The 24,244-nt window shown below is 49.1% G+C and overlaps 1 protein-coding gene across 2 annotated transcripts in view; it reads right to left on the bottom strand.

Annotated features, from left to right (window-relative positions):
- Window positions 1-24,244, bottom strand: part of TNKS (tankyrase) — a 349,200-nt gene that overhangs the window by 114,593 nt on the left and 210,363 nt on the right. For both annotated transcript variants that reach the window (XM_075352460.1, XM_075352461.1), the window contains exons 9-11: window positions 21,329-21,450; window positions 17,292-17,383; window positions 7,823-7,901 (exon numbers count right to left, since the gene is read on the bottom strand). In XM_075352460.1, the coding sequence (XP_075208575.1) occupies window positions 7,823-7,901; window positions 17,292-17,383; window positions 21,329-21,450 (293 nt within the window). The remainder of the gene's footprint in view (window positions 1-7,822; window positions 7,902-17,291; window positions 17,384-21,328; window positions 21,451-24,244) is intronic.

The raw sequence follows: 24,244 nt of genomic DNA, 5'->3' as shown, positions 1-24,244 counted from the left end.
CTAAACCGGGGGGAAACGCGTCGGGCAAGTGGTTCCTGAGCCAAGTTTTCTTGGCCACCAGCAATTCGGCTGAAGTGTGATTGATTGGTGATCTAAATCTGCACTAAAGCTAAGTATCCCCTTAGCCAGTGGAAATACTATGTTGATTATATTATGGTTACTTTTCCTGCTGTGAATTGGCACACACAGCGAGCTCACTGCCGAGATCGCTGCTGAGTCACGCTTTTTGTGACGCAGCAGTGACCTCATTAGCGATCTCGCTGTGTGTGACACTGAGCAGCGATCTGGCCCCTGCTGCGAGATCGCTGCTCGTTACACACAGCCCTGGTTCGTTTTCTTCAAAGGCGCTCTCCCGCTGTGACACACAGATCGCTGTGTGTGACAGCGAGAGAGCGACAAATGAAGCGAGCAGCGAGCAGGAACCGGCGTCTGGCAGCTGAGGTAAGCTTGTAACCAAGATAAACATCGGGTAACCAAGGTGGTTACCCGATATTTACCTTAGTTACCAGCCTCTGCAGCTCTCACGCTGCCTGTGCTGCCGGCTCCGGCTCTCTGCACATGTAGCTGCATTACACATCGGGTTAATTAACCCGATGTGTACTGTAGCTAGGAGAGCAAGGAGCCAGCGCTCAGTGTGCGCGGCTCCCTGCTCCCTGCACACACAGCTAAGCGGTGTGCGCTGGTAACTAATGTAAACATCGGGTAACCATACCCGATGTTTACCTTAGTTACCAGTCTCCGCAGCTTCCAGACGGCGGCTCCGTGCAAGCGCAGCGTCACTTGCACGTCGCTGCTGGCTGGGGGCTGTTCACTGGTCGCTGGTGAGATCTGCCTGTTTGACAGCTCACCAGCGACCATGTAGCGATGCAGCAGCGATCCTGACCAGGTCAGATCGCTGGTCGGATCGCTGCTGCATCGCTAAGTGTGAAGGTACCCTTACAGTGGGGTACATTTGATTACTCCAGATCTCTATCAATGCAGGGTATTTGTATGTGTACATATGCTGTATAGGAGCCTACTAAAACTGTATTCGTGTCACAGTAAAAGATCTGACTCCGATGAAGTGGTGCTTTGGCACGACAGAGTGTTTGAGCAAATAATTGATAATGCATGCACAGCACTTTAAAATATCTATATAAATTATTTGCTTCTATATGGATTGAGTGATAGGTTTACAAATTAGTATGCATAGCACTTTAAGGCGTCCTGTGATTATACAGCACAATTGCACTTTATGACCCATGATTTTTGTCTAATGAATTAACTAGGACTAAAGGCATTCATTCTATCATTAAGAGTGGATGCCACATAAGCCTGTTCTATGTAGGTCACACCACTGTTTAATTATTGTCAAAATATCAATAGGTCATACCCCTCACAATGTTTTTTGACATTTTTTTGACTAAGTCTGCAGTGCAGTGATTATTGTTTGTGCACTCCTATACTCCCAGACTAGCAGCACTTGAATCTAGTGCAGGGAGAGGAGGGCAAGCAGACGTTGAGCGGGGGCGCCATTACGTCCTATTAGGGTGCCAACCTCCGCAGCAAGGCAGGGATAGGTCTGAGGGCATTTGACCATTCCCGCTCTGCACTGTAGCACTTTTTTCATTGTATATTTTTATGTATTTTTGTGTGTGAATTGTTGATATGTGGGATATCCAATTTTAAGCTAAATTAAATAAAGGTTTTTTAAGGGTTGTTTTCACGGTATATATTTTTTTTTTTTGGTATTAAACATCCACACTAATGAGGTTTTACATAGAGTGCCAGTGCACAGTGCCCGGCTCACAGCCTATTGATTGCGTCCTACTATTAGATCAGGCGGACTGCCCAGCACTACATAAGTGCACCTCACAGGACAGACATCCCGGAGGGCCCGGCTGTATCCTGCTTGAAATTGTGCAAAAGAAAATGATATACAGTAAAATGATAATAAATGTGAGGTATTGGTCTATATTTTGGCCAAAATACATAAGCTCGTAACCCAAATGTCAAGGGTCCCCACGCTTATGAGTCCCTACACTGTATTTAAAAATGACTCACTGAAAAGGACAATCCTTAACCCCTTTCCCCAGAGTCAAATTTACAGTGCTGGTGATATTCAACACCCAGTGCAATATACAGGGAGAGGACCGTTCTCCAAAATGTTCACGTTGAACGTAACACATGATGTAATACTGGCTACAGAACAGATTTTTTTTCACCTTGCTGTTGTGCAGATACTAGCAATCAAAGTATTTAGCAGCTAATAAGTTTGGGTTGTTTTGTTGTTTTTTTTTTTTTTAAGTCCAACTGGGTGTAATCAGTTTTCACTGGGACATGTACTTCTTCCCCTGTATGATGTTGACCAATCATAAGCAGGAAGCAACACGGGAAAGCTGAACACGCTCCCACCATAGCTTAGAGCAGGCTACTCCTGTGTGAGGACTATAACGACAGACAGCCTGATCACACTTCAGTTATTGTAACTTCTAAAAACTTTGAGCTTTGGTAGTCTGTATGGGGGAAAGGGCAGCACAGCTGAATTTATCTATGTCCCATTGCAAACCCTTGTATTAACTCTCCTCCTCTCATAGTCACATCTACTGTATTGCCCCTTCCCCCTCACTGCATACACACAGATAAGAGCTCAAAGGTATCTGTAATCACACTTATGTCTGTTGCACTAACCACTCTGCAGTGAGATCTGGGCAATCTGTCTATCTCACATGGGAGTAAGCCATTCTGTCCAATTGGGAGTGTGTTTTTTTTCCTCCTTAGGCTATGTGCCCACGGGGAAAGTGTCCTGCTGTTATATCCGCAGGAGCTCCCAGAAAACCGCACCACAACTTTGTCTGTTTACATGCTGTGGTTTTATTGCGGAATGTCCTGCGGATATGCTGCGGGCATTCTGCATTGAGGATACAGTACCATGGCTTCAGCACTGCATCCTCAATGCAGAACAAGTGCTGAGTGATCGGGGCGTTCATACCTCCATCACGCAGCACTTCACTCTCTGGCCGTGTCTGTCTGCACTTTGCAGAAGGTGAGCGGACCTGAACTAGCTCCTGCTCCTGGCTTCACTGTGCTCCTCTGCACTGGATGAAGTGCCTCCGGTGTCTTCTGTCAAGGCAGGTAAGTATACGATTGTGCGGAAAAATCCGCAGGAATAATTCACATGCTGCAGATTTTTCCCGCAGGGAAATCCGCATTATTTCCGCTGCGGAAAAAAACGCAGCATGGACACAGCAGTCACCAAATGCCATAGAAACGGCTGGGGACTCGCTGTACTGCGGATTTTTAAAAAATCTGCGGAATTTCCACGAAAAAATTGCGGCAAATTCCGAGAATTTTCCACAGCATGGGCACATAGCCTTAATGTTGCTGCTTGCTCATGATTGGTCAACTACGTATAGGTAGAAGAAGAACACATTCGCAATGAAAAATATCGGATAAACACCCACTTGGATGCCACAAAAACTAACTTAGGCTGCTTTCACACTACGTCTTTTTAACATGCGTCCTGAACGTTTTTTTAACGCAGAAACGGATCCAGTGCAAATGCGTTTTCATTTCAATGCATTTGCAATGGACTCGCGTTAACATGCATTCACCTGCGTTTGCGTGCGTTATAGTGAGGATCCAGCAACTTGCAGTTTTTTAACATCTTTCAAAAACGCTACTTGTAGCGTTTTTGAGCTGCGTCCAACTTCTGCAAATTGCTGGATCCTGACTAAACAGCATGCAAACGCATGTGAACGCTGGCGTGCTGATAGGCAGGATCCTGCTTGCTCTACTGAGCATGCCCAGAAACCAGCCTCCGTGATCAGTCTCTCTCTCTCCTCCCTCTCTCTGTCTCTCCCCCTCCCTCCCCTGTCTCTCTCTCCCACCTGAGAGCTGCGGACACTCGTAACCAAGGTAAATATCGGGTAACCACTTATCTTAGTTACCCGATGTTTACGTTGGTAACGTGTGCAGGGAGCCCGGCTCCTAGCAGCTGCAGACACTTGTAACCAAAGTAAATATCGGGTATCCAAGCAAGTATACCCGATGTTTACCTTGGTTACGAGCCTCGCAGCTGTCAGATGCCGGCTCCCAGTCTGGCACGTTTAGTTCCCCTCACTCCCGATCACATGACTCCAATGCCCGCCCCTAAACATCCAGTGACAGGATCCTGCAAAGTAACATGCGTTTGCATGCATTTTTTGCTGTAAAAGCAGGATCCGCTTTTGCAGCAAAAAAACGTTCAGGACGCATGTTAAAAAGACGTAGTGTGAAAGCAGCCTTAGCAAAATACTTTGATACAATTACCTCATGTGCCCAGTTCAACAAGTAAAATTTGGTGGAAGGTTCGCTTTAAACACAGCTTCAGGTGCCTTCACGCCTAAAATGTGGATAATGACAGCCTATGGCATACAAGTAGTTATGCAAAATGAGGGAGCACAAACTGCAAGCTCCTAGCAATCCTCGCAATGCAATGTGGGGTGCTATGATAGCCTGAAGACGGAGTAGATGCACACTGGATATATTTTCCATTGGATCTTTTGCTCAGTTGGCTGTTGAGCTTAAGTGACATTTTAGCCGCAATGCTGTTACTGTACTGCATAGTGGATTTTCCGACTAGCCAGAAAGTCTGCAGTATACCTGCTTCTAAGGCAGGCCCTAACAGGCTGCAGCAATTTTTTACCTTGACAGGAATAATACAGAGAAATGCAGTATTATAAAACTGAATCATTAAAGCAATGAACTGATTGCAAGTCCTATAGTGAAAGCAAAAACAGAAAAATTAAATAATGTGTATAAGAGATTCCAGGAGTTGACCACATTGTCTTGTTACAGCAGTTTCCTCACAAACTGAACAGTACTCTGCTGGTGGAGCAGCATATGACCAGAGCATCAGCCGCCTCCAATTTTACACCACGTCACATGGAAAAGCTGCTTTTCCATAAGGTGAAGGCCGACGGACTGGTCTAGTCACATGCTCCTCCATCAGCAGCCATTATATGGACAGAAATGTTGGGTACTTTTTAAGGAAAATTGCACAAACTAGAACTGGTCAATTCTGATTAAAAAAAAACAAACAAAAAAAACAAAAAAAAAAAAACAACACACGAAATCCTAAGAAAAGAAAAAAATTTTTTTTCCCCAGACTAGAAAATGACAAGTAATAAAAAGGTTTCATAATTACTAAAATCTACAAATTCGTATTATATTTTCCATAAAGTGAAACAATAAAAAAAAACAACTTTATTAAATAGCCCTACCAAGCCCAAGATGGTAGAAGACAAAAAAATACCACAAAAAATAAAAAACAAGCATACAACTAAATACAGCTCTATTGACAGAAAAAAAAAAAATAATAGATTGGGACTAAAGCTGGGTTTACACACTGCAACATCGCAAAGGACATCGCTGTAACGTCACCGGTTTGGTGACGCAATAGCGACCTCCCTAAGTCTCTGCTAAGTCGCTGGTGAGCTGTCAAACAGGCAAACCTGGCCAACAACTCAACAGCGATCCGGACCTGCAGAGCGACCTAAGCTGGTTGTTTGGGGACGTTGATAAGCAGCCTTTTGAAAGGGAAGTTGCTAACAAAGTTGCTGCAAAGTCTTCACACACTGAAACTTCATGCTGCACAGCGGGAAACAAAGGACCTAGGAATGGTCCCGAACGATTTGTAACGATTACAACTTCACAGCAGGGGCCGGGTCGCTGATAGGTTTCACACACTGCAACATCGCAAACAACATCGCTATTGCATCACAAAACCGGTGACGTTACAGCTTTAAGCTGGGTTTACACACTGCAACATCTCAAACGACATCGCTGTAACGTCACCGGTTTTATGACGCAATAGCGATGTTGTTTGCGATGTTGCAGTGTGTGAAACTTATCAGCGACCCGGCCCCTGCTGTGAAATTGTAATCGTTACAAATCGTTCAGGACCATTCCTAGGTCCTTTGTTTCCCGCTGTGCAGCATGAAGTTTCAGTGTGTGAAGACTTTGCAGCAACTTTGTTAGCAACTTCCCTTTCAAAAGGCTGCTTATCAACGTCCCCAAACAACCAGCTAGGTCGCTCTGCAGGTCCGGATCGCTGTTGAGTTGTTGGCCAGGTTTGCCTGTTTGAACGCTCACCAGAGACTTAGCAGAGACTTAGGGAGCTCGCTATTGCGTCACCAAACCGGTGACGTTACAGCGATGTCCTTTGCGATGTTGCAGTGTGTAAACCCAGCTTTATGCAACCACAGAAAACAAAGATAATGGTTTTATTAAAGGGAACCTGTAAGGTGCAATATGTACCCAGAACCACGAGCAGTTCTGGGTGTATATTGGTAATACCTGCCTGACCGTCCCTGTATACACTAGCATAGATAACGAGATCTTTAGAAAAAGTGTGTCTAAAGATCTCTTACCGTATGCTAATGAGCGAGGGAACTGGTCCCAAGAGCGCTAGTTCCCCTGGCTAGTCGGCCCCATTAGCATATTAGTACACCCCTGTGGGTGTGCTAACATGCTAATGAATGTGCAGTGTCAGAGGATGATCTCACCTCTCCACTGCCATCGCGTCCAACGCTGGATTTTGGCTCCGTGAACATGATCCCGGAGTTCCAGTCATGCGCACTACTTCAGTTTGAAGCCAGGACGCATACACCAGGCTTCATAGTGCGCATGACCCAAACTCCAGGGTCATGCGCACTGAGCCGAAATCCCTTGTCAGGGCTCAATGGCGGCGGAGAGGTGAGTGAGATCATCCTCTGACGCTGCACATTCATTATCATGATAGCACACCCACAGGATTGTACTAACATGCTAATGGAGCCGACTAGCCAGAGGAACTGACGCCCAGGGGACTAGTCCCCTCACCACTAGCACACGGTAAGAGATCTTTAGAAATAAAGATCCCTTTATCTATGCTAGTGTATACAGGGACGGTTAGGCAGGGATTAGCAATATGAACCCAGAACTGCTCGTGGGCCGGGGGCATATTGCACTTGACAGGTTCCCTTTAAGCAAGCTGTAAAAACACAAAAATGTAGACATTTAGTATCCGGATAATCGTAAAGCACCACTACAGTGTTTTTTTTTTTCATTTCATCGCTGTAGTGGTGCTTTAATCACCTGCAGAATAATGAATAATATTTTGTAAACTAAACAAAAGAAAAAACTATTGTCTTATTCCACTCCCAGCAATAAAATACAAGACCTCATATGGCTAAGCTAAGAAGGAAAACCTATTGAAAGGTGATGAAAAATTAGGATGCAACAAAAGTTGCTACATCCTAAGGACCTAAATTAGGTCACATCCCAAACCACAGTGACGTGGTTCCAAACCTGTGGGATTCAAATTACCATCGTCACTTTATGTCACTATGAAAAAAAGCCAAGTTTTCTAATGTGCAACTTGAATAATTGCCGAATATGGTTGTAAAGAGAAACTCGCTCCCATACTTTATGGATTTCAGTCTTTCTCATGCGTCTCCCTAATTACAAGGGATGGGATTGACTTTTCATTTCAAGCTCTAAACCCTCAGAAGCAGTTTGTATTGAAATGACACAAAGAGATATCATTGCAGATAGATGGCCAAGATACTCCAATTAAATTACTCACCCTGTTGCCAGGAACGGGGATGAATCAGAGTCTGAGCAGCAAAGTAATTTTCATAAAAGCTGAATGCCTTTGAGGTACTGTAGGATTTTCAGATAAATGTACTGACCTAATATTCTAATTGTATCTAACCCACAGCTATCTATAAAGATAGAGAAGAGCAGACAGCCAAGACTGGGATAGAAAAAAAATCAATTCTGTGCAAACTTATTAATTTTCGCTTTTATTCAATCTTACCTTTGCTCCATGTTTATGCAGAACTTCAACGACATCGTTGTGTGCTCTTTCAGCAGCTACATGTAACGGTGTCATGAAACTAAGGCAAAAAAGAAGGGAATTTTGTTACTTACCGTAAATTCCTTTTCTTCTAGCTCTTATTGGGAGACCCAGACGATTGGGGTATAGCTACTGCCCTCTGGAGGCCACACAAAGCACTACATTAAAAGTGCAAGGCCCCTCCCCCTCTGGCTATACCCCCCCGTGGTATCACGGGTTCTCCAGTTTTAGTGCCAAAGCAAGAAGGAGGAAGCCAATAACTGGTTTAAACAAATTAACTCCGAATAACGTCGGAGAACTGAAAAACCGTTCAACATGAACAACATGTGTACCCGCAAACAACCAAGAAATCCCGAAGGACAACAGGGCGGGTGCTGGGTCTCCCAATAAGAGCTAGAAGAAAAGGAATTTACGGTAAGTAACAAAATTCCCTTCTTCTTCAGCGCTCTATTGGGAGACCCAGACGATTGGGACGTCCAAAAGCTGTCCCTGGGTGGGTAAATAAATACCTCATGTTAGAGCTGCAAAACAGCCCTCCCCTACGGGGGTGTCACTGCCGCCTGCAGGACTCTTCTACCTAAGCTGGCATCCGCCGAAGCATAGGTATGCACCTGATAATGCTTGGTGAAAGTGTGCAGACTGGACCAGGTAGCTGCCTGGCACACCTGTTGAGCCGAAGCCTGGTGACGTAATGCCCAGGACGCACCCACGGCTCTGGTTGAGTGGGCTTTTAGCCCTGAAGGAACCGGAAGCCCCGCAGAACGGTAGGCCTCTAGAATTGGTTCTTTGATCCATCGAGCCAGGGTGGCTTTAGAAGCCTGCAACCCCTTGCGCGGACCAGCGACAAGGACGAAAAGTGCATCGGCACGGCGTATGGGCGCCGTGCGGGAAATGTAGATTCTGAGTGCTCTCACCAGATCTAGCAAACGTAAGGCCTTTTCATACCGGTGAACCGGATGAGGGCAAAAAGAAGGCAAGGAAATATCCTGATTAAGATGAAAAGAGGATACGACCTTAGGGAGAAACTCCGGAATGGGGCGCAGCACAACCTTGTCCTGGTGGAACACCAGGAAGGGAGCCTTGGATGACAGAGCTGCCAGCTCAGACACTCGCCGAAGCGATGTGATTGCAACAAGAAACGCCACTTTCTGCGACAGCCGAGAAAAGGAAACTTCCTTCAGAGGCTCGAAGGGCGGCTTCTGGAGAGCAACTAGTACCCTGTTCAGATCCCATGGATCTAACGGTCGCTTGTACGGGGGCACAATATGACAGACCCCCTGCAGGAACGTGCGCACCTTAGGAAGACGTGCTAGACGCTTCTGAAAAAACACGGATAGTGCCGAAACTTGCCCTTTAAGGGAGCTGAGCGACAAGCCCTTTTCTAACCCCGATTGCAGGAAGGAAAGAAACTTGGGCAATGCAAATGGCCAGGGAGACACTCCCTGAGCAGAGCACCAGGACAAGAAAATCTTCCACGTTCTGTGGTAGATCTTAGCCGAATTCGACTTTCTAGCTTGTCTCATTGTGGCAATGACTCCCTGAGATAATCCAGCAGACGCTAGGATCCAGGACTCAATGGCCACACAGTCAGGTTCAGGGCCGCAGAATTCTGATGGAAAAACGGCCCTTGGGACAGTAAGTCTGGTCGGTCTGGCAGTGACCACGGTCGACCGATCGTGAGATGCCACAGATCCGGATACCACGACCTCCTCGGCCAGTCTGGAGCGACGAGTATGACGCGGCTGCACTCGGATCTGATCTTGCGTAGCACTCTGGGCAAGAGCGCCAGAGGTGGAAACACGTATGGGAGCTGAAACTGCGACCAATCTTGAACCAAGGCGTCTGCCGCCAGAGCTCTTTGATCGCGCGACCTCGCCATGAATGCCGGGACCTTGTTGTTGTGCCGGGACGCCATTAGGTCGACGTCCGGCACTCCCCAGCGGCGACAGATTTCCTGAAACACGTCCGGGTGAAGGGACCATTCCCCTGCGTCCATGCCCTGGCGACTGAGGAAGTCTGCTTCCCAGTTTTCTACGCCTGGGATGTGAACCGCGGATATGGTGGATGCTCTGTCCTCCACCCACATTAGAATGCGCCGGACTTCTTGGAAGGCTTGCCGACTGCGCGTCCCTCCTTGGTGGTTGATGTATGCCACCGCTGTGGAGTTGTCCGATTGGATTCGGATCTGCTTTCCTTCCAGCCACTGTTGGAAGGCCAGTAGAGCAAGATACACTGCTCTGATCTCCAGAACATTGATCTGAAGGGTGGACTCCTGCGGAGTCCACGTCCCCTGAGCCCTGTGGTGGAGAAATACTGCTCCCCACCCTGACAGACTCGCATCTGTCGTGACTACTGCCCAGGATGGGGGCAGGAAGGATCTTCCCTGAGACAATGATGTGGGAAGGAGCCACCATTGTAGAGAGTCCTTGGCCGTCTGGGAAAGCGAGACTTTCCTGTCCAGGGACGTTGACTTCCCGTCCCATTGGCGGAGAATGTCCCATTGAAGTGGGCGCAGATGAAACTGCGCAAAGGGAACCGCTTCCATGGCTGCCACCATCTTCCCTAGGAAATGCATGAGGCGCCGCAAGGGATGCAACTGGCCCTGCAGGAGAGATTGCACCCCTGTCTGTAGTGACCGCTGCTTGTCCAGCGGAAGCTTCACTATCGCTGCTAGAGTATGAAACTCCATGCCAAGATACGTTAGTGACTGAGTCGGTGATAGGATCGACTTTGGAAAGTTGATGATCCATCCGAAAGACTGTAGAGTCTCCAGCGTAGCATTCAGGCTGAGTTGGCATGCCTCCTGAGAGGGAGCTTTGACCAATAAATCGTCTAGGTAAGGGATCACCGAGTGTCCCTGAGAGTGCAAGACTGCTACCACCGCCGCCATGACCTTGGTGAAGACCCGTGGGGCTGTCGCCAGACCAAATGGAAGAGCTACGAACTGAAAATGGTCGTCTCCTATCACAAAACGTAGAAAACGTTGATGTTCTGTAGCAATTGGCACGTGGAGATAAGCATCTCTGATGTCTATTGAGGCAAGGAAGTCTCCTCTGGACATTGAGGCAATGACAGAGCGGAGGGTTTCCATCCGGAACCTCCTGGCGTGCACATGCTTGTTGAGCCGTTTTAGGTCCAGAACAGGACGGAACGAGCCGTCCTTTTTTGGAACCACAAAGAGATTGGAGTAAAACCCTTGCCCTTGTTCCTGAGGAGGGACTGGGATAACCACTCCTTCCGCTTTTAGGGAATCCACCGCCTGCAGCAGAGCATCTGCTCGGTCTGGCCGTGGGGAGGTTCTGAAGAACCGAGCTGGAGGACGAGAATTGAACTCGATTCTGTACCCGCGAGACAAAATGTCCGTCACCCACCGGTCTTTGACCTGTGACATCCAAATGCCGGAAAAGCGGGAGAGCCTGCCCCCGACCGGCGATGCGGAGGGGGGGGGCTGGAAGTCATGAGGTAGCCGCTTTGGAAGCGGTACCTCCATTTGCTTTCTTGGGGCGTGTGTGAGTCCGCCACGAATCTGAGTTTCTCCACTTTTTCTGCTGAGGTTTGGGTGTTCTGGGTTGTGGTAAAGAGGAGTCTTTACCCTTGGACTGCTTAATGATGTCAGCCAATGGCTCGCCAAACAGTCTCTCTCTAGACAAAGGCAAACTGGTTAAACATTTTTTGGAACCAGCATCCGCTTTCCAGTCCTTTAACCACAAGGCTCTGCGCAAAACTACCGAATTGGCGGACGCCATTGAGGTGCGACTGGTAGATTCTAGGACCGCATTGATAGCGTAAGACGCAAACGCCGACATCTGCGTGGTAAGGTGCGCCACTTGCGGCACTGCTGGATGCATGATAGCATCCACCTTCGCTAAGCCAGCTGAAATAGCCTGGAGTGCCCAGACGGCTGCGAATGCCGGAGCAAATGACGCGCCTATAGCTTCATAGACAGATTTTAACCAAAGGTCCATCTGTCTGTCATTGGCATCTTTAAGTGAAGCGCCATCCTCCACTGCAACTATGGATCTAGCTGCAAGTTTGGAAATCGGGGGGTCCACCTTTGGACACTGTGTCCAGCGCTTGACCACCTCAGGGGGAAAAGGGAAACGCGTATCTTTAGATCGTTTAGAGAAACGCCTTTCCGGGTGAGCGTCGTGCTTCTGAATTGATTCTCTGAAGTCAGAGTGATCTAACAAAGCACTCAATTTACGCTTGGGATAAAGGAAACGAAACTTTTCCTGCTCCGCAGCCGCCTCTTCTGCTGAAGGGGCTGGGGGAGAAATATCCAACAGCCTATTGATGGCTGAGATAAGGTCGTCTACCATGGCATCCCCATCCGGGGTATCCAGGTTGAGAGGGGTTCCAGGAGTGGATTCCTGATCACTCTCATCAGACACATCACAGGGAGACTGATTGCGCTGAGACCCTGAGCAGTGTGAAGACGTCGAGGGTCTTTCCCAGCGAGCTCGCTTAGGGTGGCTGGGGCCATCATCTGAGTCATAATCCTCGGCCTGTGAAGCCGGGGACCCCCCTGTGGGCTGGATACATTCCAAGTAAGGGGGACCTGAGGACAGAGGCCTCGCCGTGCCCAGAGACTGAGCCCCATGCATAGATTGCAAGGTCTCAAGGATTTTTGCCATAGATACAGACATATCTGCAAAAACTGCAAAGTCCGTCCCTGTCACCGGGGCAGAACTTACAAGCGTCTCAGCCTGGGTCACTACCTCTCCTGACTCCGGCTGGCGAAGCAGCACCGGGTCGGAGCATTGCACACAATGGGGGTCATCAGAGCCTGCTGGTAGATTAGCCCCACATGCAGCACACGCAGTATACACAGCCCTTTTTGCCTTGGCCGCCTTGCGTTTTGAGGATGACATGTTGCTGCTTCCACAGAGCGATCTGGGATATGCAGCCAGAAGCGCACCTCACAGTGCAAGAAATACAATATCTATATATATGTACCCAGTACACTGACACACAGTGAGGCACTAGAGGGACCAGCACAGAAAAATCGCTTACCGCCCGCTTAAAAAGCGGGTGTGTGGTCGCCAGATAGCCCCTAGTCCAGGTCTCCCAGAGCCTTGCGTCCTTCCTCCAGCCAGGCATGCATGTAATGGCTGCCGGCGTCTCTAGAGAGGAAGGGGGGCGGGCCCTGGGCGTTCCTGGCCAAGAGCGGGAAGCCTGCTTCCCTCTGTGCATAGTGTGAGGGCTGGAGCATGTAAATCAGGCTCCAGCCCTCGTCGCTGCTTGCGAACAGCGTCTCTCCCCTACCCTGAATGACAGGGTGGGGGCGGGAACGAAACGGAGCTGCCGGCGTCCTAGGCCCAAAAAGCCGGGGACTAAAGTTATAACCGCCGCCGCCGTAAAAGCGCGGACGGCGGATCCCCGGCGCACCACAAGTCACAGCAGCGCCGCCCGGTCCAGAGGGGGTCGGCGCTGCGTTCCCATACACAAAACATCCCCCAGTAATCTGTAGGGATATAACTCCAACATTGCGGTCCCCGGCGCACTACAACACCCAGCCAGCCCGGAGTGTGTCTGTGCCTGCCGGGGACACAGAGTACCTGTAAGATGCAGGGCCCTGTCCCTGATCGTACTCCTGCTCCGAATCCATCAGGTTCTAATGGGTCTGTGGATGGAGCCCGGCATCAGAGCTGAGAGGCCGGCAGGATCCCACTTCCACAGAGCCCTACCAGGGGATGTGGAAGGAAAACAGCATGTCAGGCTCCAGCCCTGTACCAGCAATAGGTACCTCAACCTTACAACACCATCCAGGGGTGAGAAGGGAGCATGCTGGGGACACTATATGTGTCCTCTTTTCTTCCATCCGAAACAGTCAGCAGCTACTGCTGACTAAAATCTGTGGAGCTATGCATGGAATGTCTGACCTCCTTCGCACACAAAGCTAAAACTGGAGAACCCGTGATACCACGGGGGGGTATAGCCAGAGGGGGAGGGGCCTTGCACTTTTAATGTAGTGCTTTGTGTGGCCTCCAGAGGGCAGTAGCTATACCCCAATCGTCTGGGTCTCCCAATAGAGCGCTGAAGAAAAGAGACATTACATATAATATGACCGACCGACAGAGAGCGACCGACAGAGAGCGAGCGAGCGAGCGACAGAGCGAGCGAGCGACAGAGCGACCGACAGAGCGAGCGAGCGACCGACAGAGCGAGCGAGCGACCGACAGAGCGAGCGAGCGACCGACAGAGCGAGCGAGCGACCGACAGAGCGAGCGAGCGACCGACAGAGCGAGCGAGCGACCGACAGAGCGAGCGAGCGACCGACAGAGCGAGCGAGCGACCGACAGAGCGAGCGAGCGACCGACAGAGCGAGCGAGCGACCGACAGAGCGAGCGAGCGACCGACAGAGCGAGCGAGCGACCGACAGAGCGAGCGAGCGACCGACAGAGCGAGCGACCGACCGACAGAGAGCGACCGACAGAGAGCGACCGACAGAGAGCGACCGACAGAGAGCGACCGACAGAGAGCGACCGACAGAGAGCGACCGACAGAGAGCGACCGACAGAGAGCGACCGACAGAGAGCGACCGACAGAGAGCGACCGACAGAGAGCGACCGACAGAGAGCGACCGACAGAGAGCGACCGACAGAGAGCGACCGACAGAGCGACCGACAGAGCGACCGACAGAGCGACCGACAGAGCGACCGACAGAGCGACCGACAGAGAGCGACCGACAGAGAGCGACCGACAGAGAGCGACCGACAGAGAGCGACCGACAGAGAGCGACCGACAGAGAGCGACCAACAGAGAGCGACCAACAGAGAGCGAGCGACCGACAGAGCGAGCGACCGACAGAGCGAGCGACCGACAGAGCGAGCGACCGACAGAGCGAGCGACCGACAGAGCGAGCGACCGACAGAGCGAGCGACCGACAGAGCGAGCGACCGACAGAGCGAGCGACCGACAGAGCGAGCGACCGACAGAGCGAGCGAGCGACAGAGAGCGAGCGAGCGACAGAGAGCGAGCGAGCGACAGAGGGCGAGCGAGCGACAGAGGGCGAGCGAGCGACAGAGGGCGAGCGAGCGACAGAGGGCGAGCGAGCGACAGAGGGCGAGCGAGCGACAGAGGGCGAGCGAGCGACAGAGAGCGAGCGAGCGACAGAGAGCGACATACTATATTGTTATGAAGCAGATAAATAAAAATTCAAAATCAATGATCCTCCTCTGTGAAGGTAAATAAGTTACAAAGTAGCTGACAGTTTCAGGAAGAGGAAACTTATATAGTGTATTTTCTCCTTAGCAAATAGGTGAAGATAATTGACTAAGGCTACTTTCACACATCCGGCTGTAGCAGTGCGGCACAATGTGGCGCTCTGCTGAAAAAACGAAACCTTTTTTTTTTTGCCGCCGGTTTCGTTTTTTCCAGCATTGACTTGCATTGGTGCCGCATTGTGCCACATGGACTTGCGTTCCGTCCAGTTTTTGCCGCATGCGGCAGATTTAGCCGATGCGGTGGCCGGATGGAACGTTCCCTGGCACGTTTTTTGCTCCGGCAAAAAAAACCGTAGCGCGCCGCATCCGGCTGCTGTGACGCATTTTTCAATGCATGCCTATGGACGCAGGATGCGGCAAAAACCGCATCCGGCCGCCGCATGTGGTTTCTTCCACTGCGCATGCTCAGTAGCGTGCTGCAACCGGAAAAAAACGGACGGGCCACATGTAAAAACTTATGCAAAGGATGCGGTGTTTTCGCCGCATCCGTTGCATAGGTTTCACAGCCGGATTGAGCCGCAGTGCTAAAACCGGATGTGTGAAAGTAGCCTAAGCAGACAGGACATCTCCAGTTAACCAGGGATCTCACATGGCATAAATGGAAATGCCATATTTCGCTGCCATATCTGCAATAAACCAACGTCCAAACAATCCAAGGATGTATGTTTTCAGGGAACCAAATTGCTGCAGGCGCAATGGTTTGCGGACATGGGGAACCACAAAAATGTAATAACCCGAATCATTGGTATAAGCAGTCATGATTGGTGTGTAGGATGGTGAAAGTATGCTCAGAAACATGGCAATTTTATTACTTCACTAAAAGGTTAATGTTCCTTTATAAACTAGCTTTACGTCCAAAACTGGCTTTCTGTCCACATATACAGCCATCCTCTTCTCACATGACTAGAGGGAGAGGTGAGAAGTCTGCATGAAACCATATATAATAGGTTACCCATAGACACTCACGGTCAGACCCTGGAGATACAACATGCCGTGTAGATCAGTCCAAATTCCCATCTACTAGGTCTCTCAGATTCCATCCATAAGACATTTGTATATTTAACCCTTTGATTCTTGTACAGTTTTTGTTTTCCATGTCTTTGTGATTTCATCGTTGTGTAACTTTTTAGGCATTGTACCTTTTTATCATATATTAAATCTAAAATTTTGTAAATTTGTTACGAGCTGCTCAAAATTTACCAACAATCTCAAAGAGGGAAAGTATAGACTAGCTGGGCATGACGCAGACACTCGCCTGGTCTACTTATGGAGCTAAATGGACGTTTTTTCCATGACTTAACTTTTATTACTAATAAAGCTATATTTTCAATGTTACTGAGCGGTGCTGGAGTCTCCATTTTTTCTACTTCATTATAGACTAGTTGTGTTACCCTGTAATCTAGAGTTCCAGACTCATGTGCATAGGAGGTGTACTTTTGTACTAGTGTATCACCCGGGCAGGCGTCTCGCTAGCCTATCAAGATGGTGAGTGGTGGCAGCAAGGAGTGTGGTGTGGGTGTGAAAACTTGCTGTAGGGGGTGTTTAGCTCCTTGTGTCTGGCCATTATGGTAATTTAATCATAGCACAAAATCATCATAGTTCCAGAACTAACATAATATCTATTGTTACTCCAGAGAGGACAAACTTAAAGGGAACCGATCCCCAGGATTTTCATATATAAGCTAAAGCCTGTGCTATACTGGCACGATCAGGCTGATTCTATACATTCCTGTAGTGGTCAGCTCGGATATTTACTTTCTTGGATTTCAAAACCTAAAATTTATAATATTAGCTTCTTGTGAGGTCATACTCATGTGACCTGGTATCCAGCTTTGCTGGCTGAGGACCTGCCCCTTCTGGTCACATGGGTATGACTTCACAGGTCCTGCAAGAGACAGTGAATCGACTGATAATACTTATGCTAATTCTAACAGGGGGATGGGATAACTGACTTCCCCCCAGATATTATCTGCTCTTCAGCGGCTGTCACGCAACAAGCAGCTCATTTTATAAACTTTACTTTCTTGGATTTCAAAACCTGAACATCCGAGCCAACCACTACAGGTATGTATAGAATCAGCCTGATAGTGCCAGTATAGCACTGGCTTTAGGCTATATACGAAAATCCTGGGGATTGGTTCCCTTTAACAACAAAGGCTATTCTACCACTCTATGAATTGCAATGGCATAAACTGAACACATACTCTTTATTCTTCTCGTTGACGCTGGCTCCCTTCCTGAGCAACAACTCCGTTATTTGCTTCCTTTTTGGATGGAGAGAGGCCACGGCACAGTGCTGGAAAAAGGCAGCAATATTAGATAAAAGAAAAACTCAACTAAACACATACATAAAATGCCTAAAAGCGCACTTAGGTTTTGCAGCGGTTTACGATATCATCTTTATCTTTGTTATATATTCCTGAGGCAGTCTTTCTACAACACACACAGATGGAATCCTTCAGTCGTTTATCAAATGTCTGGCTCAGATACACAACGCACAGAGCAAAATGTAAGAGGGTGATCAATGGTAAATTATGCTCCTCTGAAAACAATTTCGATTTTATAACTGCAGTGCCAGGGATGAGCAATGCCCATGTCATCGAGGCAAGTAAGAAGCCAAAGAATAAATTGTCTGCTTGGTACACTGGGCTGAAACCAAGCATTGCCTCCAGAAAAACAAACTTTCTTTAAGGCAGCAAAATGCGTACATCACCAATATTAAACAGACCTCTAATATTTTTCAGTCAGAATGTCACACTCATACAAGGATACAGATTTACATATGCATGCATGGATGAAATAAGCCATCACGCCTCCATTAGAACGACATAGTCCTAATCTTTAAAGGGAACCTGTCACCAGTTTTGGGGCCTAAAAGCTGAGGCCACCACCAGTGGGCTCTTATATACAGCATTCTAACATGCTGTATATAAAAGCTCAGGCCACTGTGTAGGACGTAAAAAACACTTTATAATACTCACCTAGAAGGTCGCTCCAGTGCACACCAGTCGGGGCGGCGCTGTTCTCCAGGATCAGCGCTTCCCCTTTCGGCCATCTTTGTCTTCCTTATTCTGAAGCCGCAGTGCATGACACGTCTACGTCATACACACTCGTCGGTCCTCAATGCCAGCGTGTGTGTATGATGTAGACACGTCATGCACCGCAGTTTCAGATTAAGGAAGAGCAAGATGGCTGAAAGGGGAGGCGCCGATCCCGGAGAACAGCACCACCCCAACTGGTGTGCACTGGAGCGACCGTTAGGTAAGTATTATAAAGTGTTTTTTATGTTCTACACAGCGGCCTGGGTTCTTATATACAGCATGTTAGAATATATAAGAGCCCACTGGTGGTGGCCGCAGCTTATAGGCCAAAAAAGTGGTGACAGGTTCCCTTTAAAGGAGAAAATCATGATTTATACCTTGCATTATTCAATAATCACCTTCCCATCCCATATTAGGATGATGAAGAGGATGATGGTGAAGCAACTGATCTTTAATTGTAGCTTGTCATGAACTATATACCTTCACTTTTAAACAGTACCGGTCATGGATCTAAAGTGGCCAGTACATGCTCTTATTTTATTCCTGCTGCCTCGGTGTATTGGGTTTATTTTTAAATCTGCCATATGGTTCAACAGATATGGGTCTTTTTATTTAGTCCTAATTTGTATGGTCTTTAAAACAAAGTAGGCTACCAAGTTCTGTGAGGGATGGTCTGTAGACTGCTGGGTATAATTACCCCAAGAGGAACGCATTATTCATAAACACCATAATTCCAGCGGGTAGAGGCTACGGTAGACCTGGGACCACCCAGTGTTACCGCCACTCTAAACTGCAGCGCAGCGATGCAGTTACTCTGGGGTGGAGCAGAGAGACAAAGGACTCACTGCACTACTGATCTAAGTACAGGGCTATCTGTAGACTGCAAAAAGCAGGCAGAAGCATAGACGAGACGGGGGGGTACGAGGTTATGTGATTACATCATCCTGTCGGGACTCTGCACACCCTGATGCGATGACATCGCCAGGTTAGTCTACCCTGTCTGTGGACTCCTCAGGATCCATTGTTGGAGTACAAGTTTTTTTTCTTTTTTTTTAATAGAGCTCTGGGGCGGGCACAACTGGGGGCCATCCATACAGTGTGGATGGAATACTGGACAACAGGGGGGGCCATCCATACAGTGTGGAGGGAATACCGGACAACTGGGGGCCACCCATACAGTGTGGATGGAATACTGGACAACGGGGGGGGGGGGCATCCATACAGTGTGGAGGGAACACTGGACAACTGGGGGCCATCCATACAGTGTGGATGGAATACTGGACAACAGGGGGGGCCATCCATACAGTGTGGAGGGAATACCGGACAACTGGGGGCCATCCATACAGTGTGGAGGGAACACTGGACAACTGGGGGCCATCCATACAGTGTGGAGGGAACACTGGACAACTGGGGGCCATCCATACAGTGTGGAGGGAATACTGGACAACTGGGGGCCATCCATACAGTGTGGAAGGAATACTGGACAACTGGGGGCCATCCATACAGTGTGGAAGGAATACTGGACAACTGGGGGCCATCCATACAGTGTGGAGGGAATACCGGACAACTGGGGGCCACCCATACAGTGTGGATGGAATACTGGACAACGGGGGGGGGGGGGGGGGGGGGGCATCCATACAGTGTGGAGGGAACACTGGACAACTGGGGGCCATCCATACAGTGTGGATGGAATACTGGACAACAGGGGGGGCCATCCATACAGTGTGGAGGGAATACCGGACAACTGGGGGCCATCCATACAGTGTGGAGGGAACACTGGACAACTGGGGGCCATCCATACAGTGTGGAGGGAACACTGGACAACTGGGGGCCATCCATACAGTGTGGAGGGAATACTGGACAACTGGGGGCCATCCATACAGTGTGGAAGGAATACTGGACAACTGGGGGCCATCCATACAGTGTGGAAGGAATACTGGACAACTGGGGGCCATCCATACAGTGTGGAGGGAATACTGGACAACTGGGGCCCATCCATACAGTGTGGAGGGAATACTGGACAACGGGGGGGCCATCCATACAGTGTGGAGGGAACACTGGACAACTGGGGGCCATCCATACAGTGTGGATGGAATACTGGACAACAGGGGGGGCCATCCATACAGTGTGGAGGGAATACTGGACAACTGGGGGCCATCCATACAGTGTGGAAGGAATACTGGACAACTGGGGGCCATCCATACAGTGTGGAAGGAATACTGGACAACTGGGGGCCATCCATACAGTGTGGAGGGAATACTGGACAACTGGGGCCCATCCATACAGTGTGGAGGGAATACTGGACAACGGGGGGGCCATCCATACAGTGTGGAGGGAACACTGGACAACTGGGGGCCATCCATACAGTGTGGAAGGAATACTGGACAACTGGGGGCCATCCATACAGTGTGGAAGGAATACTGGACAACTGGGGGCCATCCATACAGTGTGGAGGGAATACTGGACAACTGGGGCCCATCCATACAGTGTGGAGGGAATACTGGACAACGGGGGGGCCATCCATACAGTGTGGAGGGAATACTGGACAACGGGGGGGCCATCCATACAGTGTGGAGGGAACACTGGACAACTGGGGGCCATCCATACAGTGTGGAAGGAATACAGGAGAACTGGGGGCCCCAGGAAACCGCACCACAACTTTTGTCTGTTTCCATGCTGCGGAATGTCCTGCGGATATGGTGCGGGCATTCTGCATTGAGGATACAGTACCATGGCTTCGGCACTGCATCCTCAATGCAGAACAAGTGCTGCAGTGATCGGGAGTTCATACTCATATGAGACCCTGCGGAGAAATCCGCAGGAATAATTGACATGCTGCTGATTTTTCCGCAGGGAAATCCGCATTATTTCCGCTGCGGAAAAATCTGCAGCGTGGGCACAGAAGTTCCCAAATGCCATAGAAATGGCTGGGGAGTAGCTGTGCTGCAGATTTTTGAAAAATCCGCAGAATTTCCACGAAAAATCCACGGCAAAATCCGCGCATTTTCCGCAGCGTGGGCACATAGCCTTATATAAGTTAACAAAAACATGCCGACAGATTCCCTGTAAGCGTCACAATATTTTTACTTTAGTAAGGTTACTTTGTTTGAATCTAACAAATGTTGACTTTTAATGTCTCAAAATTGAAATAATGCTATCATCCCACCACAATAAGGAGAACCCAAGCCAATTGTGCTCACCAGTGCAGTCTCGTGCGACTGTGGCTGCTTAAAATTGATGATCTCCAAAGCAAGGGACTTCTTCACTTTGGCCAGGTCAGCCTCCCTGGCGGCCTGCAGCAGAGAATGTCCTTTGAATTCATCTGCAAATCAAATAGGTTGACTTAGTGAACACCTCCATGTTGGAAATAATCACAATTGTACAATGAATATTGAAAATATACTTAAAAGGTTCAATTATTATTGCTCTCATAAATGAAGTAATAAGAAATGAACAGAAGAAATTACAGTCAAACAGTGATAAAGGGGCTCATAGGTATCATCGATCATGTAAGAAGATCAGCAATCTACGGTGGATAAATAAAGTCTACCCATCAATGTTACAAATGTCAGGTTTTTGTCATGTAAGGTAAAAAAAAAAATCCTACCAAGAAGAATCATTTCAGATCTATTTCCACCTTTAAAATCACCCATAATCTGCACTGATCCATTGAGAGAAAAAAATGATTTTTGGGCGGAAAATAAAAACAACTAAACTAATGTGGCTGCCTAAATGTTAACGCCCTCTTATAATTTGGGGATGTGGTTGAGTTAAAATTTAATGAATCCCATTGAAAGGGAACCCTCCTACAATGTCTATATGGGTATGTAGGTCATAAGCAGCAGAATAAAAGCATACCTACATATGTATGATTCTATATATTATTGCAGGGACATCCACCTTTTTCTTATATGTATATGAGCTGTTAGAATCAATAGGCCAGACACTAATCTGCATGAGAATCTGCCTCCAGAGAGTACTTTAAATATAAGGGGGCATTAACAGTGAGACATGTAATGACTGACCGTCTGCTCTCCTGATCTCACTGTAGAACTGTGTATGATTATAATGGACACATCTGCAGATTCCTCTTAGGGTTTTGGCTTCCGTCAGGCAGCCAGAGTTGCAATATGTTTTCAGTACAGTAGAGCTGAGAGAGCTGCAGCTGCTATTGTGTGTGTTACCAGACAAAATCTTAATTACTCACCGGTAATGGGATTTTCAATAGCCCATGACAGCACCACATGAGAGAGATAGGTTCCGCCCACATCAGGACAGGAAACCCACTGATAAAAAGGCGGTACCTCTCCTCCACATCAGTAGGTTTACAGAGCCAGAGAGGACCAACAAAACACAATAAACAGATTAATCACACCACCACCCAAGGAAAAACACCAATAACTCTAACACTCCCCGAAGGGTGCCCACAACCAGTGAATAGGGGGGGAACTAAGGGTGCTGTCATGGGCTATTGAAAATCCCATTACCGGTGAGTAATTAAGATTTTTCCCTGCCGCCCATGACAGCACCACATGAGAGATTCATATAGACCAACCACCTTAGGGAGGGACCACCGCTTGTAAGACCCGTCTCCCAAAGGAAAGGTCAGTTGTGGAGGACAAGTCCAGCCTATAGTGCCGAAAGAAAGTCCCAGGAGACGACCAAGTAGCCGCCCGACAGATCTGGTCAAGAGAGGCATCCGCCCTCTCCGCCCAAGACGTAGACACTGCTCTAGTGGAGTGCGCCCTTATGCCCGGAGGAGGAGTGGCATCTTTAGCAGAGTACGCCAACCCGATGGCATCCCTGACCCATCTGGCCAAGGTAGCCTTAGAAGCCCCATGTCCCTTAGACCGCCCCTGAAAGGTGACAAACAGGACCTGAGACTTCCTCCATTCCCTAGTCCTATCTAGGTACGTGACTAAGGCCCTCCGGACATCCAACGTGTGTAACCTAGCCTCCTTCTCGTTCCGAGGGGGGTCACAGAGGGAAGGGAGCACAATCTCTTGGGACCTATGAAAAGGGGTAGAAACCTTGGGCAAGTAGAAGGGATCAGTCCGCAACACTACCCTATCATCCAGAATTTGGGTATAAGGGTGAACCACAGACAAGGCTTGGAGATCCCCCACCCGCCTGGCCGAGGTGAGTGCGACAAGGAGGAAAACCTTAAGGGACAGCAGTTTGAGAGGGACTTCCCCTAAGGGCTCAAACGGAGGCCCCGTGAGGGCATCCAACACTAAATTAAGGTCCCATGGGGGAACCCTGGGAGCCTGAACAGGTACAGACCTGGACTTAGATTTAATGAACCGGCAAACCCATTCATTCTGCGCCAGACTACAATGAAACAGAGCCCCTAAGGCTGATACCTGCACCTTGAGCGTACTGGTGGAGAGCCCCAATTCCAACCCCTTCTGGAGGAATTCTAGAATAGCCGGGATAGGAGGGGGGCCCTCCGCCCGAGCCCCCGACTGAAGGAGAAAGCGCTTCCAGACCCTACCGTAAATGGCTGTGGTGACCGCTTTCCTACTGCGAAGAAGAGTATCGATTAAGCAAGAGGAAAACCCACGTCGAGCTAGCAGCCGCCGCTCAAACGCCAAGCCGTCAAATGGAGAGCCGGGTCGGGGGGGTGACGGACTGGGCCCTGGGACAGGAGATGAGGGGCGTCCGGGAGAACCCAAGGATCCCCCAGAGATAGTGTCCGCAGCCAGTAAAACCACGCCCGTTTTGGCCAGAAGGGGGCGATGAGAATAACCTCCGCCCCGTCGGTCCGGATTTTCCGGAGAACCGAAGGCAACAGGATCAGGGGAGGAAATGCGTACAGGAGGCCCTGAGACCAAGACATCTGGAAGGCATCGAGGGCAACAGGACCGTCTCGGGGGTTGAGAGAGCAGAACCTGTCCACTTTCCGATTCGCCCTGGTAGCGAACAGGTCCAGAACAGGGACACCCCATAGAAGCGTGATCCTGTGAAAGACCTCCGGGTCCAAGGACCACTCCCCCTGACGGAGACAGTGCCGGCTGAGGAAGTCTGCCTCCTCGTTGTCCGTCCCCTTGATATGAAGAGCCGTCAAGGAGGAGAGATGTTGGTCGGCCAGCTGGAAGATGTGCAGAGTCAGAGCC

This window comes from Anomaloglossus baeobatrachus, chromosome 1, assembly GCF_048569485.1.
Source record: "Anomaloglossus baeobatrachus isolate aAnoBae1 chromosome 1, aAnoBae1.hap1, whole genome shotgun sequence".
Classification (NCBI taxonomy): domain Eukaryota; kingdom Metazoa; phylum Chordata; class Amphibia; order Anura; family Aromobatidae; genus Anomaloglossus; species Anomaloglossus baeobatrachus.
This window is presented reverse-complemented; position numbering and strand designations above follow the sequence as displayed.